The sequence below is a fragment of the Canariomyces notabilis genome (assembly GCF_033297395.1).
Source record: "Canariomyces notabilis strain CBS 508.74 unplaced genomic scaffold N656scaffold_12, whole genome shotgun sequence".
Lineage (NCBI taxonomy): Eukaryota > Fungi > Ascomycota > Sordariomycetes > Sordariales > Chaetomiaceae > Canariomyces > Canariomyces notabilis.
In genome coordinates, this window is record NW_027041834.1 from 305,674 (window position 1) to 322,006 (window position 16,333).

The 16,333-nt window shown below is 55.4% G+C and overlaps 5 protein-coding genes across 5 annotated transcripts; 1 reads left to right on the forward strand and 4 right to left on the reverse strand.

Moving 5' to 3' along the window:
• Positions 1–322: 322 nt before the first annotated feature.
• Positions 323–2,377, reverse strand: N656DRAFT_710423 (uncharacterized protein; the record flags this gene model as incomplete). Its single annotated transcript, XM_064811675.1, has 4 exons — positions 323–960; positions 1,028–1,915; positions 1,973–2,269; positions 2,341–2,377. The coding sequence occupies 4 exons, from the start codon at positions 2,375–2,377 to the stop codon at positions 323–325; spliced, it is 1,860 nt and encodes a 619-aa protein (XP_064669720.1).
• A 3,491-nt stretch (positions 2,378–5,868) lies between these two features.
• Positions 5,869–7,977, forward strand: N656DRAFT_710010 (WD40 repeat-like protein; the record flags this gene model as incomplete). Its single annotated transcript, XM_064811636.1, has 10 exons — positions 5,869–5,931; positions 6,010–6,055; positions 6,123–6,208; positions 6,275–6,355; positions 6,416–6,538; positions 6,609–6,629; positions 6,680–6,841; positions 6,895–6,954; positions 7,010–7,110; positions 7,173–7,977. The coding sequence occupies 10 exons, from the start codon at positions 5,869–5,871 to the stop codon at positions 7,975–7,977; spliced, it is 1,548 nt and encodes a 515-aa protein (XP_064669721.1).
• Positions 7,978–8,034: 57 nt separating this feature from the next.
• N656DRAFT_798499 (uncharacterized protein) lies at positions 8,035–9,603 on the reverse strand (the record flags this gene model as incomplete). The annotated part of the gene is made up of 1 exon (XM_064817764.1): positions 8,035–9,603. The coding sequence occupies one exon, from the start codon at positions 9,601–9,603 to the stop codon at positions 8,035–8,037; it is 1,569 nt and encodes a 522-aa protein (XP_064669722.1).
• Positions 9,604–10,295: 692 nt separating this feature from the next.
• On the reverse strand, positions 10,296–11,157 carry N656DRAFT_798500 (uncharacterized protein; the record flags this gene model as incomplete). The annotated part of the gene is made up of 3 exons (XM_064817765.1): positions 10,296–10,359; positions 10,419–10,523; positions 10,592–11,157. 3 exons carry the CDS (start codon positions 11,155–11,157, stop codon positions 10,296–10,298), a joined length of 735 nt encoding a protein of 244 aa, XP_064669723.1.
• Positions 11,158–11,712: 555 nt separating this feature from the next.
• Positions 11,713–15,078, reverse strand: N656DRAFT_111733 (uncharacterized protein). The gene is made up of 3 exons (XM_064808512.1): positions 15,024–15,078; positions 12,835–14,669; positions 11,713–12,768 (listed from the first exon to the last, which is right to left on the reverse strand). Exons 2-3 carry the CDS (start codon positions 14,588–14,590, stop codon positions 11,864–11,866), a joined length of 2,661 nt encoding a protein of 886 aa, XP_064669724.1. The 5' UTR covers positions 14,591–14,669; positions 15,024–15,078; the 3' UTR covers positions 11,713–11,863.
• Between the last annotated feature and the right edge of the window lie 1,255 nt (positions 15,079–16,333).

Sequence of the window (16,333 nt, forward strand, 5' to 3'; positions counted from 1 at the left end):
TCCATGGTTACTTGAGCTCGTGCTGCGCCAGTTGAACTGACGTTGCAGGCCAGGGGTGGGTGATGGCCCAAGCTCTGCGGTAAGTTTAAAGTGGGCCCGAGCCCGTTGCCTTCCCAAATCCTCCTGATGCAACTTGAATAACCCAAGATACTCTGTATCCTTTGATCTATGATCATTGGCTTCAGTTGTCACTAAATTGGTATATATGCAGATAGCATTAACACAGAACCTCGCCATTACTATTTATTTCAAGCTTTTGTTACCCCGAGCAGTAAACCAACCCTTTCTGCAAACAAAGCCACCCGCCCAATGCATGTGTGAATTACCGATATGAGTGTCCCCAACGGTTACTTGCTTCAGGTCTGCTAGGTAACCGAGGATAAGGCGCTACACCGTAGCTCGAAATACGCGTTCGAGATGATAATAAACCAGTCCAGGATGCTTGCCCAGCATTACACCGGCCGGGCATCGCCTGGGACGGGGGAGGGTAGGCTTGGTGACGCCGGCCATGGCCGTGTAGTGTGTCGTACGAAAAGACAGGACGCAGCGGGTGTCGGTAGTGCTCGGCGTCATTGTCGCCGTAGTTGTACGATTCTGCTGGCCTAGCTTGGTGCCATGATGTGTGCCCGCCCTCATACATTTGCTCGTCGAGCGAGGCATGCCGCGGACGGGGATAGACGTGGGTCGACGTCTCACCAGGCTGGTACACTATGCCGCAATCGTAGGCCCCGTCATTTTCAAATAATTCTTCCGGCGACTCGGTACCCGCGCCCAGAGACGAAGTCCGGTCCCTTGGGCTCTGGTACACGGTTGAGCCCGAGTCTGGTTGCCATATAGGCAGCCCATCTGCCGGTTGGGCGCCCATCCTCGGCCGACCGTGCCCATAAGTTGCAAGCGTACCGTTGATCCCAGTCACCGCCCATGCAAACACGGCCACGTCCCGGATTGATCTCATCAGCTCTGTCAGCCGTAATTAGTCCAAAGTCTTTCTCATAGATGGGTCTGACTTGGGTGATACAGTACGTACGGTCTAGTGGAGGTCCGCCAGCTGCTTTTATGCCTTCCCGCAGCGGCATATATTCGGGTAGGAGCGGTGGGCGGAACGTATAAAGCAGCTCGGGCGAGATGTATGGTTTGATGGGCCGATATCCCCACGGGGCCGCAAAGAGGCCGTTTTCGTAATTGATGGCGGCGGGGGCAACGGTTGGTTGCGGATCGGGGATAGGTGGCCGTGCTCTCCGCAGCACCACAACGAGCCCGTCCGACGTGCACGATACAACCGCCTCCAACTCAAATGTCTGAGGGACTTGCGGGTCGCGCGTGGAGCCGTTTAGCGAACCGACGCGACTCCGGGAACCGGGCCGCTCTCCGCTTCGGCCACCACCCATGTCCTCCGCAGCGGCCCCGGGCTCAGGACCATGGTCTCCGTCGACATCCATGCCGTCGTACCCTGACTGAGGCTCTTTGAAATCTACTTCGCTCTGAGTCTCGCTGCTGCTGCTGCTCTGGTCAGATTCGTCATCCGACTCATCTACCTCCTCTTCCTCGTTGTCCGTATCGTTCAGATCGACACGCGGATCCTTGTACCAAAATCGAAGATATGCAATCGACTCGTTCGCCTTGGCGCTCTCCAAACACCTCTCAGCTTCCTCAAGACAATTCGGCTGAATACAATCGTAAAAGGGCCTGTCTACGAGATCACCGGGGCTTAGCCCCAGAATCTGTGTGACAACATCTGTTGCATACATGATGTTGAGGCTCCTGGTGAAGCGGTTGAGGATGAGGGCAGCACGCGGCTCTCGCTCCATCGGCGGCATTTTAAACTTGGGCGACAGATGCTCGAGCATATGGTATCTGGGATCTCGCGGCGAGCATGAGAAGATGCGCCTGATCTGCGGCGCGTCTCTTGCTCTTCCTGAGCGAGCATGTTAGCCTATGAACTGTAGAGGTTGGTATGGTGTAGAATCCATACGTTCACTCTTTTCACTTTTGAAATATATGCTTGTAGAGGCCACCAGCACGTTGTGGACAATGGTGAAGCAGCATTCACAGCTCACCCACTGGCCAGATTTCGACAGAATGCGGGCATAGTGGAGCACTGCGGCCTTGTCCAGTAAGATGCCTCTGCTATGGACAGAGCGTGCAAACGGGATTTCATCGGGGTGGAAATAGTCGAAGCAGGACTTCCCCTTGACCTCCTCGGGTTGGTAGCCCAAAATATCGAGGATCGAGTCAGACGCAAAGAGAATGTTGGCTTCGGGTGTGAGGTCTGGAGATGCGAGAGTCAGCGCACGGCACTTGTGAGAAGAAAGCCTGGGCCCTTCGGCTGCGTGGGCTTACTGTGAATCGTCATGAACGTCTGGTCTCGTGGGTCCATGGTGGATAATGAGGCCGCTCGAGTGAGCAAGCCTGAAGTGCAAAGAGTCGGTTACCAGAATCTCTCCATGCGTCAGCAATAAATATACTTCGCTCCGTACGGCCAAGATATTGGCTTGAGAACCGACTCGTGAGGAAGGCGTCAATGCGGGGAAACGTGTAGTGCAGCGTGAAGGCAAGCGGTGTCAGGACGGTAGTCTCGGGGGACCCAGCCGCGATTAGTGAGTCTTGGGTCTGGAAAGGAGAAACTAGCTATCCTTGAGTAACCCCCACAGTCACCTCTGCGACCAGCCTCGGCCGACGCGCAGTCGCCGTCAACCGGATAGCGTAGTACACAGATCCCGCTGCACCTAGAACGAGATATCTCGGACACCTCGTCCGTTCCACAACCGACAAGCCAGGGTCGAAGAGAAACAGGGCAGGAAAGCCTGGCTGAGAGCGTTGGGAAGCCCTGAAGATCCTTAGAGACGCTGAAGAAGGCCCCTCAGAGCGGCAGATTGCAGCATTTGCTCGCGAAAGTCGCCCAATTCTGGAACAAAGTGGCAGACCGAGCAGCAGCACGAGAGCGTCCGCAGTGTCGTACCGCTCACTCCTATTCGGTTTGGTGCAGGAAGCAGCACCTGGCGTATGGGTAGGTGGTGTTGAAGAGGGGGCTGCTGAGGGCCTGCAAGTCGATGCGAAGGCCAAAACATTAATAACGGCGGCCAAATTCGGGCGGGAGGGGAGTGGAGGGAAATGCAGCACTGTATTGTCTGCTGTGTTCGCAGGCCGCGTAGGTTGTTTTCAGTCTCGGATTCTCATCCCCCCATCCAACGACAAACGAGCGACGATTGCACGAACGGAAGAGCTTCGGGCACAGAGGGGAGCAGACACAGCGGGTTGTTATTAGATTTGATGGCTGGAGACGATCTGCACCTGGCCTGGGATGGTGAGTGGACCTGGATAACGCGCTGCTGAAATCTGATTCCCAAAGGAATAAGGTTATGTTCTAGAGAAATGCCGTCCCGCTGTCATGGAAGTTGTAAAATGCCAGCAGGAATGCCGGTCGATGCAGCGGCAACGGGAGATTCTTGACACAAGTCAGTGGGGAGGAGCATGGAAGGGCCCTGTACGGTACATTTCCTTTGCAGTTTGCACAAGCAGAGGCTCAGAGCGGCCGAAAATATGGCACTGGGTGGCGCGAGCTTTCGTGAGACTCCACGAGACTGTCCTGGAGGAAGAAGAAGATGGCCCAGACGGGAAGCAGTGAACACCCCTGGCACCCCACTATGGGCCGGGAAGTGGTCCCGCGGCTCAGGGCAATTTTTGCTCCCCACAGCAACTGCAGCTGCCGCGGCGAGCGCCTAATCCCGTTTAGGAAGGCCTTGAGAGCCGACGCCTGTGAACTCTGAAGCTGTGAAAGTGTTCCAGGTTCTGTGAGCAGAGAGAACGCTGTGGCGGCCAATTGAAGACTGGTGGGCTATGGCGTATGCTGGAGCAAATCTAGGCAGGTATCTTTTCGACTCTCATCTACGCTCCAGAGATTTGCGAGCAACTGTCAAACACCCTATAAGGTCCTAGTTACCTACTTGTGCCCGACAGCACAGCGGACTCATCGCTCCAACGCATAGCCTTGATTCGGGACCGAACGCGTTGTTCGGACGGCTCTGAAGTAAGTGTTTCCGAGAGCAGGTAATGTTATGTAATACGAATCTCTTTCGTCAACAACCCTCTGATTGTCTCATTTGTTTTGATGATGCCTAACCTAGGTATGCCTACTGTCAGTACGTCCGTAACTAGCGAACTGGTGGTTACGCGAGCCTTGGCAACATGTGCTGTAGGTAGAACCAGTTGAACGGGGATACCTAATGATCTCTCCGTCGCTGAAAACGCGTGCATGCTCGCGGATAATAAGGAGGAGCATACGAATAATAATGCATCAACAAGTGTCCTCTTCTGATGAACGTTCAGCTGTCCCGCTGTCCGCCTCTGCGTGATCGTCGGTGCAGGTGCGGAACCCTTGGGAAGATCATCTGGCCCACTGATGCGACCAGTGGAAGGCACAGGGCCGGCTGATGAGCTTTATATCGAGATAGAAAGGGTACAGCATCCAGTCCCTCCTTCCGCCCGTTTGTAGCGTATTTCCGCATTGCGGTAGACAGAGTTACTCCAAATGAAATCAATGGCCTCTTCATCCCGCTGAGAATCCATGATCAAACTGCAGACTGGACAAATTTCATGATGTGTACGAAGTACGAAGGACGGATACAGAGGTGTTAAAGTGGCATCAAACTCACAGTCCGTGCGCAGTGGTGCAGCTTAGCGTGGGGTTCATTTCTTGGCACGCCTTCAAAAGGATTTTGAGACGGCTTCTTCCGGCCAAGGGCGCCAAAACTCGGCAAAGTTTCCAAGGACTGCAATAGTTATGTTTCTACACTACATTCTGCACCACAGACTTGTTGGTCTTCCAGATCGCTGTTCCTTCTTGTGGATGCTTCTCAAACCAATTGACGAACTGGAGTATAATCCATTACTAGTAACGCCCACGGTTTGTGGAACTGAGACATTCGTTCTTCTGTGAGGCCACTCAGAGCTCGGAAAAGAAGCATGGCAGAATCCATCGCTAAATTCTTCCGCTATCCAAATCTCAAATATCGGTCCGTGTTCCCAATGTCTTTTACCCTAAACCGCTCATCCGAAGCCGTCATGACATGATCTGGACTTTGGCCAGGGCAATTTCGTAAGTTGTGAACAGAACCGGGCCGACTCGGCGAGCGGGATGATGTTCTGTCTATCCGTAGACTACAGATATTTGGCGGTATGGGCAACGTCTCTGTACGAGGAATGCCGGTGTACTCCGTAGTGCTGCCGATACGCTCTTGGTGATATGTATTGCGCCCTTCAATACCGTCTAACTAGTAAAATACGGAACTTGGTCTTGAAATCCGGGAATCTCCTACAAACTTGTCGGATTCCAAGCACTATTCCAATTGTCGTTCTTTACTACAAGCGTACTGTCATACATTAGTTCCAACTCAAACTCCTGAGCATCTGACATCTTCAACCTTAAGATGCTGATATCGATGTTCACATTTGGTCAACTTTGATAAGACTTGAACTTTGAGATTGCGGGGTATTGAATGCTTGAGCTCCGAGCCTTTTATTAGAATGACTCGGAGTCGGGTCGCGTCGCGCTCGCGCCGTACATAAGCCTTGAAGTACACCGTACGGCCCCACTCGGATTTTGACGGCGGGAAGGATGACAATCTTTGAAGGCAGGATACCTAAGTCAGAGAAAGACACGCAACATGCAATGTTGCAACCGAGTTCACGAGTTCCGTCCCGTTAGCCTTGGAGCAGACCTGAGGGAAACATAGCCCTAGCGCGAGATCAGATTTGATTCAGAACTGCGTCGTCATTTAGGTACTTGGCCTCCGAATCTCAACTCCACAGCGCCGAAGCTCCGGCGATCGGGCATCCGAATACTGCGGGAGGCGCTACCCGGTCTCTGAAATGGCTCCGGCGGATATGGCCGAATGGGAACTCCCCCGGCTGCGTGCATCCTTCATCTTCCAGGTACGCTGCGTCGCTCTCTCTCTCTCGCGTCGAGTTCCTCCAAGAGTCCACAGTCCACAGTGCTCATGTGGTCGGCAGGATGACTTCAAGTACCTTTCCTCGGACGACCAACTAGCCACCCAAGGTCTGAATAGAGTGTCATTGTTCCTTCGAAATTACGCACTAGGATTGCTGAACCGCCCTTTCGACAGACCTGGCCGAGTTCTTTGACGTCAAGTTCTACCCGTACAACCCGCCTGGAGCGCCCCCGATTTTTGCCGCTACTAGCAAGAAGCATGTATGAAAGAGCCTGCTTCAATCATCATTAAGGGTATAAGTGTGCTGACCCGTTGCCAACCATAAGGCCGTAATCTGCCGGTTGACGCAGACCACGGACAAGGACACGAACCCATGCGAGATAATACAGCTCATCAGAGATGATGGTGTAAGTAAGCAGTCCACACAGCGCGTGAGCAGTATATACCGTTTCTAATTCAATGTATAGGAGGATGCAAATTGCGCCAGTTGCTGGTCTAGAGACCCCGAAACCCAAGAGGCCTGGCTCTGCATCGCAGGCAATGACAGCATTGTCAAAGTCTACAATGTGCAGCAAGGAAAGCTGGTAAAGGTGAGTTAGATAGGTGCCCCTATCGAGCTTGTCAGCTTGTCCTTTGGCTAATATGGCTAACCATGTAAAGACACTTGTTGGTCACGGTGGTGTAAGTTGAGACTTCAACAACACTTTGGACCCGTGGCTCACCGGTGATAGGGGATCAACGACCTCGCAACTTCGCCCAGTAACCCGCTGATTATAGCCTCTGCTTCCGACGACACGACTATCAGGATATGGAGTCTGGCAGCGGCTCATGAAAAGCAGCCATGTGTATGCATCCTCGGCGGTGAGGCGCATTCCTATGATCTGCTAAGTGTCGTATGTACCCCCTTGTTGGGAGTCGCTCTCCACATTCGCTTACATCCACTGAGGCCTTTCACGACAATGGGCGGTACCTCTTATCCGCAGGCCACGACCAGGTCATCAATTTGGTAAGCACTCCAATACCCTATACGCAGATATTGATTCTGATCTGACTACCCACAGTGGGCTCTACCGGACTTGCCAACAGAGCACGTCGACATTCCCCTCGTGATATACTACCCTCATTTCTCGTCTTCCGAGATACACAACAACCTGGTAGACTGGTAAAAACCGTCATCCCCCTCTTCCCTGCTCGCAACAAAAACATCTAACAACACCCAAACAGCGTAGCCTTCTTCGGCGACCTGATCCTCTCACGGGCCTGCCACGAAGACTTGATCGTCCTCTGGCGCATAGAGGGCTTCTCGTCCGAGGACCCCGTGCCGGATCCGCTCGATGCGCCGACGCCGACCGACATGGCCAAGCAGACACGCTCCTACTTCACCCCGACCCTGTCCCCCTCGCGGCCCGCCATGTTCACCCGCCTCGCCCAGTTCGCCACGCCCGACTGCGGCATCCAGTTCTTCATGCGCTTCCGCATGTTCCACGCCCCCGGCAAACACCCCATCCTGGCCTTCGCCAACGCAAAGTCCAAGACCATGTTCTGGGACTTTGCCAGGTTCGGTTCGTACGCCCGGTACATGGCCGAGCTGAAGGAGGCCCAGAGGACGGGGAAGCTGGAGAGTGCCAGTGGCGGTGCCAGTGCCAGTGGCCCACCGGCGGTGCAGAAGCCGTCGTGGCTGGTGGTCAAGAGGTATTATAAGAAAACCCCTGGCGTTGCAGCCGTGGCGGCGGCATCCGTGGCGGGGGATAAAGAGTCCATGGTCTCGGCCAGCCCGGACCCGGAGAGCGTCTCGGCGCTTGGCTACAGCCAGAGGACGCTCCAGGAGTGGAGCGAGATGTATGACCTGTCGAATCCCGTCGGCGCTATCAAGGCGCACCGGACGCTGCAGATCGATGGCGGGTTCGTCGGACGGCAGGTGGGCTGGAGTCCGGAGGGAGAGTGGTGCGTGGTAGTGGGAAACGGGAACAGAGCGTTGATCTACCAGCGATGGGGTAAGGAGAAGGGCATTGCCACGCCAATTGCCTGAGGAAGGTTGTGTTTTGTATGTTAGGGGCAAGATAATAATGCCCTCTTCTGCTTTCGCCTATGCACCCAGTGAAGAGAACATTGGTAATCCCATCTGGTCCTCATCTTCCTCTTCGTCATCCGACTGTAGAGATTTCAGAAGCGGCTCGTCGTGCTCTTTCAATTCGCCGCCTCCTTCCTTGATCCTCTCCAAGAATTCCCTGGCTTTCCTGTGCTGCCCCGCCCGCGCCTCACTGCTCTCTATCTCCTGCGCCCTTGACCTTGGGGCGGGCGGCACGCACAAGTCCGCCATGTACAGCGCCACCATTGCCCTCAGTCTCAGCAGTTCGTGGTCGCGCGAGAAAGGAATCGTCTCCATGACCGTGTCCATCCGCTGCGCGATATCCGTCATGCGCTGCATGGCGGCAAGCCGGAGCTTGTCCTCCTCCTCGCGCCGTCTGATCTCCCGCCGACTAAGACCGCGGAGATGGTCTTTTCCGTCGTCACTTTGCAACAGCGCACCTTCCCGTTCCCTTCCCGCGTCCATTTCATTTGCATCCTCGACTTCGTAATCCATTAACTCATCATCAGCATGCATTGCATCCGAAGCTTCTCCCTCGTCATCGTCATCCCCAACCTCCCCTCTTTCCAACCTCGCCAGCCCCTTCCAGTGCGCGGCATACGCCCATTCCATCTCAGCGCTAAACAGCGCCGCCTGGAAGTCCAGCACACTATTCGTGCTGTTGGGGTGCTGCTTGCTGAAGGGGTACTGCTGGATGAGGTACTCGTAGTAGGCCTTTAGCCTAGCCAGACTTTCCTCATGCCGCGCGAGCTTAGCATCCTCGTCCTCTTCATCCTCCCCCCCCTCGTTCCCATTCCCATCCCCACCCTGATCCCCTCCATCTCCCTCCCCCTCCTCCCCACTGGACCCTCCTCCTCCCGAGCCTTGCACATGCACTTGCACATGCCTGCCAACCAGCCCACCCTCCCGCATCAGAATCTCCGCCCCCATCTCCCACAGCCCCTGATACCGCAGATCCACCTTGCGCCCGTACACCTTAGCCCTCGCCAGCAGGCCAAACGCCCGCTTGGCCGTGGGGATGTCGCCCTCGGCCAGACACCGCCGGACCACGCCGACGAGGCAGCCCACGCGGGCGTGGTACGCCTGCGCTTTGCGGTCGACAACAACACTGTCCCGCTTCTTCTTGGGACCACGGCCTCTGACCTTGCCCCTGCTGCTGCTGCCGGACGGGAAAAGATCGTCGTCGTCCGTGGTCGTCACGTCGGCGTCGGTGGCGCCTTGGGTTGTCGCGTCTGTGATTTCATCGTCGCCGTCGCTTGCCGAGAAGGACCTGTTAGGTTCTTCTTCTTCATCGGTTTTGTCATTTTCCGTAATAGGGGGACTGCTGCTGCGGGCGTAATTGTGCCGCCAGTTCTGCCGCGCCTGGTTGTAGCCCGGCGCCCGGTGCGGAAAGCCCGGGTAGACCTCGGATGGGAGTGGCAGGTCAGCCGGGTAGCCGGCCCGGGCGAACTGCTTGAGCGTGTCCGGAGTGTGCGAAAGCGGGTTGATGACTTTGTCTGTGGTTGCCGAGGAGGAAGGAGTCCCCGATGCGGCGCGTTTGCGTTTGCGCTGATGGGTTGACGACATGTCTTTTATGCTCGATGCTGAATTGAAGGCGGTGTTGATGGTTTGTTAACGTTTGGCTGATGTTATTATGGTTGTGGTGTGGCGACCTGTAAGTCGGGGGTTGCTGTGAATGGTTTTCTCAAATGGCGAAATGTCACAAAACGCTCTCAACTTGCTTCTCACAACAATGAGTTCTCAATTCGTGGATGCTTCCCTCTCTTTTCTTGCGTTCAGACTTTGTTAAGGATACCTATTTTCCTGATCACAAGTGCAAATGGATTGTTTACATTTGAAAGAAGTGTCGGGTTGGAAAGTCAATGAAAGGAGAGAAAAGTTGGTCGAGGTTCATGACAATCTGAGTTACAAAGGCTGAGACTTATTTGTATGCAATCTCGCAACAGCGCCACTGCCCATTTCGTAGGAGCAGGGGCAAAACCAGCAGGATAAAACAAACAGTTAGTTTTTATGACTTTAGTCACGATCTTACCAGATCGTCACAACACATATGTTACTATACATACGGAGTATATGAGGCAAAACGCGGTGATGCTTTGTGTTCCGAGTCATTCTTCCCGTAACTCGAACTCAATGTCTGCTCAGTGGCCCAAACCGGAGCAGCATGATAATCTAGGCGTCAAGTTCAGGCCGTACATGCGCCGCAGTCTAAATATGTGCGGCCTTCGATGTAGTGGTACAATACCTTTCCACATTGCTCAGGGCTTGCGCTCAAAGTAGGACCATTGGCCCTCCGCCGGCTGCTCCTCAAGAGGCTCCCAGCTAGAGCGAACAAGATTAGCAAGTGCACAGTCAACAGACTAGGTATACCGCCAACTTACACCTTCGCTTGGAGCATTGTGTCGACAAGCTTCAGCTCCCCTTCAGCAACCTGAATGACCTCCTCGATCAGGCCAGCGCCAATTTTAGTCTCGATCTCCTCGATCCTACGAATTAGCCATATTAGTATCTCGAACCAGTAATTTGAGCCAGAAGCCAGGAGGAAAAAACCCACTGATCAGCCGTCAACTGCGGCTCCGGTTCCCACTCCACCATGTCGTGGCCGCCGAGATCCACCCTCTCAAAGTTCAGCCTCAGATCCTGCCTCTCCTCCAGCGTCCTGCTCCCTTCCAGTTCCGGGCCCTCATCCAGCTCCCCGTCCCACTCCTGCTCCCGTATGTCCACCTCCTTGGGCAAATGCCTGACAATAAAGGCTTGTCCTGCCTTCTCGACGCGCGCGGCGGCGGCGCCCGTCAGGCTGGCGCTCGACCTGATGCTGAACTGCTCCGGGTGGTCCTCGAGCAGCTTGCGCGCCTTTTCCGCCCACTCGTCGTAACCCGGGGGCACGGCGGCCTCGACGATGGCCAGGCGGTGCTTTGTGACTGCTTCGACTGACTGCCGGTAGACCGAGTGCTCGGGCGCGGCCTTGAGCTTGTCGAGCGTTGACGTGTACAGGTATAGCAGCGTCGAGCGCGGCGATGCGTGCGTGTAGAGGCCCGTCAACCCCGTCGGCGTACCCGCCTCGAGGTACTTGGCCGCCGCCGGGCGGACGCTCGCGAAGAGGCGGAGCGTCGCGCGCATCGCTTTTTGTGTGTGCGTGATATCAACAGCGACTCAATTGACTTGGTGGAGTCGGTTTGCCGTAGATGGTTCACCGTAATCGACCGTAATTCCCAGGTCGCTCTTGCTCGCTCGAAGATTGTGTCCGGCTTGCTCCTGCTACTGCTTCACCCGCACGGCTGGCGTCAGAGCTTCGGTGCTGGAAAGAGCCAATAGGAGCCCTCCAATTGGGGAAGTTGCTAGGAGCACGTGCTCAGTCACGTGACTACATTCTGAACATGTCTGCAGGGCTCTGTTCACTCACTGCTCACTGCTCAGTTGTCAGAGCAAGATTCGACATTGGCTCAAATTGAAGTCCGCGAACTCTCGATTTCGCTATCTCTCGTTTATTGCACTCTCAGATCCAGATGGAATCTTTCCATGTAATCTACAAAGATTTGGCTCTCGATTTCGCCGACAGCCCAAGAGCCTTGCGAGCACTGAGCAGTGTAGTAACTTGAGTGTACTGCCCCTGGCCAAGATTACGATTTGAAAGTGCGGTGAATTGCTCGTCAAAGAAAGAAGAACTGTTTGTTTCCGCTCACAATACATGCTCCCAGCCCAACCATCCCAGATTCCATGTAAGTGCCCAGTTGTCTACGAATGATGTCGTCAAAAGGAAACGTGAGAAAGCATCCTGCAGAAAATGAGTCTAGCACGCCGCTCGCCATGCCTCCCCGCTCGTACATCAGAAAAAGAGCAAATCCTCCTCGGCCCATCCCATACCCAGAAACGATTCCCTAGCCGCCTTCTCCATCCCCTCAGGCCCGCAGATCAAGACCATGGTATCCCTCTCCTCCGCCGGCCGTCCAACCTCGCGCTCAAACAACTCCCTGTTCATCCTCCCGGTCAACCCGGTCCACCCATCCGCAGGTCTACTCAACGTATGCAACACCCTGCACTTAGCGGCACCGGCCTCCCTCTCCATGCCATCCAGCTCCTTCTTAAGGAGGATATCCTCCTCAACCCTGTTCCCGTCAAGGAGCAGACACCTCGTCTGGTCCTGCACATCCTTAACCACCGCCCTAAGAACCGCAAAAACAGGCGTGATCCCAGACCCACCACAGACCATCACAAACCTTCTGACTTTCCTTTCCCGTCCATTGACGGCGCAGCGGCCCCTCCCTAGATACTCAAACTTACCGACGGGGCCCTTGAACTCGACGGCGTGGCCGGCGGGCAGTGCATCAAGGGCCTGCGTCATGCGCCCGCCCTTTTGCGTGGGCGTGTCGCGGTAGATCTTGACCAGCACGCGCAGCGAGCCCGTGTCGCTGCCCTCGGACAGGGGGGTGTAGGCGCGGATGATGGCCTCGCGCGATACCGGGTCCCGCAGCCGGATCATCAGGTGCTGTCCGACGGGGAGGCCGACCTGCTGCGTCGGGTGTGAGAGGGTGAAGGTGAAGATTTTGGTGTCGGATGAGATGGCTTCCTTTGAGGCGAGTAGTGCTCGGGTCCACGTCTTGGGCTGCAGGAACACCAGGCTTGGCGACTGTGGGCAGGATTCTGGAGGTGTTGGGAGAGAGTCGGCTGCCGAGGTCGTGTCGAGCGTGCCGATGTGGTAGGCGGGCATCATGGCTTTGGCGTTTTCGCTGTCTGTTCAGTTGAAAAGGAAGGGTTAGTGATGGGGCTTCTTTTCTTCAAGGGAGGGAGGTGGCTTACGAATGGCGAGGAACTCCTCGCTCACATCCTGCCCGGCCGCATTGATGATGGAGGCTGCGCCGCCCGGATGGCCTTCGAGGAACTTGGTGCCATCGTAGACCTGGCCGTTTACGACGAACCATGGCTCGTCCTCGCCGTCGTGGGCACGGAGTTCGCTGGCGGTGATGCTCCGCGTTACCTTGTCATCGACCATCTTGATCTCCTTTGCCGCCGCTTCCTGCGCCGGGACTGCCTCCTCGCCCGGCATCTTGTCGCCCCAAAAGCCGTTGGTAATGTTGCCCCCCTCTTTCTTCACCCGCTCCATCCAGCCGCCCGGAATCAGCGCCGGCTGCGTGGGGTGTTCAAATCGCAGTGACTGGCCTTCCTTGTGGATGACAACGCGGTACCACGGGTTGTTCATCATCCCCAGCACGCTCCAATACATATCCCGCGGCTGCACCATCATGGAGTCGTCCATAGCTCGGATCATGACGTCCTTGGCTCCCGCGAGCTGCGAGAGCGGGAGATCGAGCTCCCAGAAACACCAACAGAAGCATGCCTCCCGCGATGACACGTCCAGCCTGCCGCCGTACAGCATTTCTCCTTCCGGGGCCAGTCTGTACTGGTCCTCGGGGTACGTCAGGTCCGCGAGCACCCAAGTCTTGCCTTGGTCCAGGGTGACCTCGAGCCGTGTTACGCGCTTACCGGCGCCGGCGTAGGCATAGCCTTTGAGTTTGTAGGTGTGCGCGCCATCGGTAAGCGGGACTTTTTCATCGTGGGCAGGGTAGCAGATAGCGCTGTTGGTGTTGAGATCGTAGATGGCGTACCGCTCGTCCTTCCAAGTCTCAGGGAGGTCCGCGCTCTGCTCGGGGTCGATCATTGTCGGCAGCACGCGGTTGTCGTAGATGTGATACCAGTTGTCGCTTGGCGCCGAAGTAACAATGATCCTCTTCAACCATTTGACGCTGCGACCGCCAATCTGCCCGGGGATAACTATCCTCAGGGGTTTCCCATGATCGGGATGGAGCATCTCGCCGTTCATCATGTGGGACACCATCATTCCCCTTTCCGGATCCATGGCCCAGCTGAGCTTGACCGAGGTGCCGTAGTAGCCGTTGGGCAGCTTGTCGGCGCCTTCAAAGCAGACATACTTGGCTCCGCGCTTGGGAACAGCGCGCTTCAGCAGCTCCGGTAGAGCAACGCCGGTCCATAAGGCCGTAGACAAGCCGGCAGCGCCCCATGAGAAGCCCTTGGTTTTCCGAACCACGTTCTGCTCCTTCCTCCGGTTGCCGGCACACACGAGCGTGATTGGATATGTGACTTGCTCGTAATCCCGGATCAGGTCTCGCAGCGTCAATGTGACGGGCTTCTCAACCATGCCCTCCACGGTAAAGGTCCAGTCGAGGATTTCACTGTCCTCAACCCGCGGCACGGCGCCGTGATTCCTGACATAGTGCAGATCCTTTGTGGTGAGGAACCCCTCGTCGTACAGGTCACTGAGCGGCGCCTCGACATTGAAGGGGTGAATGCCGGTTAGTCTAATAAGCCGAGGGTCTCTCTCGACGAAATTGTCGGGCGTCTTGAGGTCTTCTGGCAGAACTTTGTTCTGTCTAGGCTTGGGTGGGAGTGGGTAGAGTCGAGTTGGTTCAGACTCCGGTTCCTCAACATTGTACGTTGACAAGATTATGTTCTGTTTCTCGAAGTCGATTACTTCTTGAGGAGGCGAAGGAGGCAAAGGCAGACGAAAGCCTAGGGGCGACGGGGACACCACCTCCATGATATCGGCGTCAAGAAGCGAGCAGGCAGCCAAGAAACTGCCTATTGCATAGGTCTGGTACCGAGAAGGGCGAGGCTATCTACACGAAAGGGAAAGGCGTTGATATGGGTTAGAGAAATGGACAATGGGCAATGGGCAAGGGGTTGATAAGAATCAGGTACGTGAAGTATATGGGGGATAGGAGAAGATTAAGCAGAAGCCCATGGCAAGAGCGGCATTTCCAATCCCATCCCATCCACTTCTTCCCTTTCGTCCCGGGCCGAGCTTATAAGAAGGGCTCTGCTTCTCCGGAACTACGATTTCTGGCTCCTGCGTGCATGGTAACAGCCGGGGGTGGATTGTTGATGACGAGAGATGTGTTTAGCAGGGGGCCAGGCCGCCAGACGGTCCTAGCGGATCGTAAAGGTAGAGTATGTACGGAGTAAGTACATACATGAACACACGCATAGTGCTCCGCGGGAGCCCTATGGAATCCCGCCTGTGGGAACATGTGGGAACCTGTGGGAGCGGTGGATAAGTCCATGCTCGACTGAGGTGTAGAAGAGCAGGTGGCACGATGAGAAGCGCTTTCTCCACCGAGGCAATTACTTAACATCCGTGTACTCCGTACACTACACTGTATGTTACTTTGTGGTGATAGTAACATGTAGTCCCGAGGAGACCGGAGACGCATCGCTCCACGGTAGAAGTTGAGAAAGTTTCTTCTTCCGCGGACTTACACCGATCGGTGCCAGGCACGGAGCGGGTGGCTTGCCGCAACTCTTATCTTCAATGTCTTTGACAACTGGTGATTTGCCATGGCCCCTATCACGCATGCTGATAAGGCCGCCCCACTCCCATCAAGACGGAGATAGCTCGATCGCCTTGACTAGGTACGTACCTTGGTGTAGCTCTGCCTGAGTTTTTCAGCCCACTCAGAATTCCTCTGCCCTGCGAATCATGATCAGGATCCTCGAATGGAAACTGTGGAAGTCAGGTACACTCTCAATGCACGCTGCGAATTGGTTGGTAGGTAGGTAGGCTCCCGAGTGTATTTAAGTTGGAAAGTCACCACCCCCGCCACGTCGGAATCCGTTCCGTCCCTTCTGTCCTGGCCGCATCCATTCCGTTGCCCCGTGCGGGCCGGTCTAGGTGCGAAGTGGGATGAGGCGGGCTCGAGGCGGGTTAGGGGTCGCCAAGACGGGCCGGCCATCAAATGCCGCCAGCGGTTTCTGAGGGCTAAAACCCGAGCCAAGAAAGATGCCGCCTCCGATCCGCTCGGCTCCGGTTCCGAACAGTGGAGACAGTGCTGGGTTCGGACTCTTCCGATGTTCCTAGCCGGCTTTCATGAAAGACTCCTCGGGAAACTATGGCTGCGATCCAGTGACATGCAATGACTTGATTTTTGTTTGCTTGTCGTTGCTTTTCGAGAATGACGATGCTAAATTGAAAACTCCCCACCTTAATCTTGCGAAATCTTACGGCACTCAGAGTTTGAGAGGGGTCATTCTGAACTCTGAAGAACTGTCTTCGTATGGATGCGGGGTTGACCGAGAATTACAACCTCTCTATGGTAAGATATTGGCAGCTCAAGTAGGTATTTAGGTTGAAGACATACCATGACCCTACCAATTTCCATCTGAAGCAACGTTATTCCAGTCGCTATTCCCAGAACTCGATTTGCTCACCTAAGGTTTCCCGACATTAGGTGAATAAGGTTGAATTATAACCGGCCTGAAGGACATGCCACAAGCCCGGATTGTA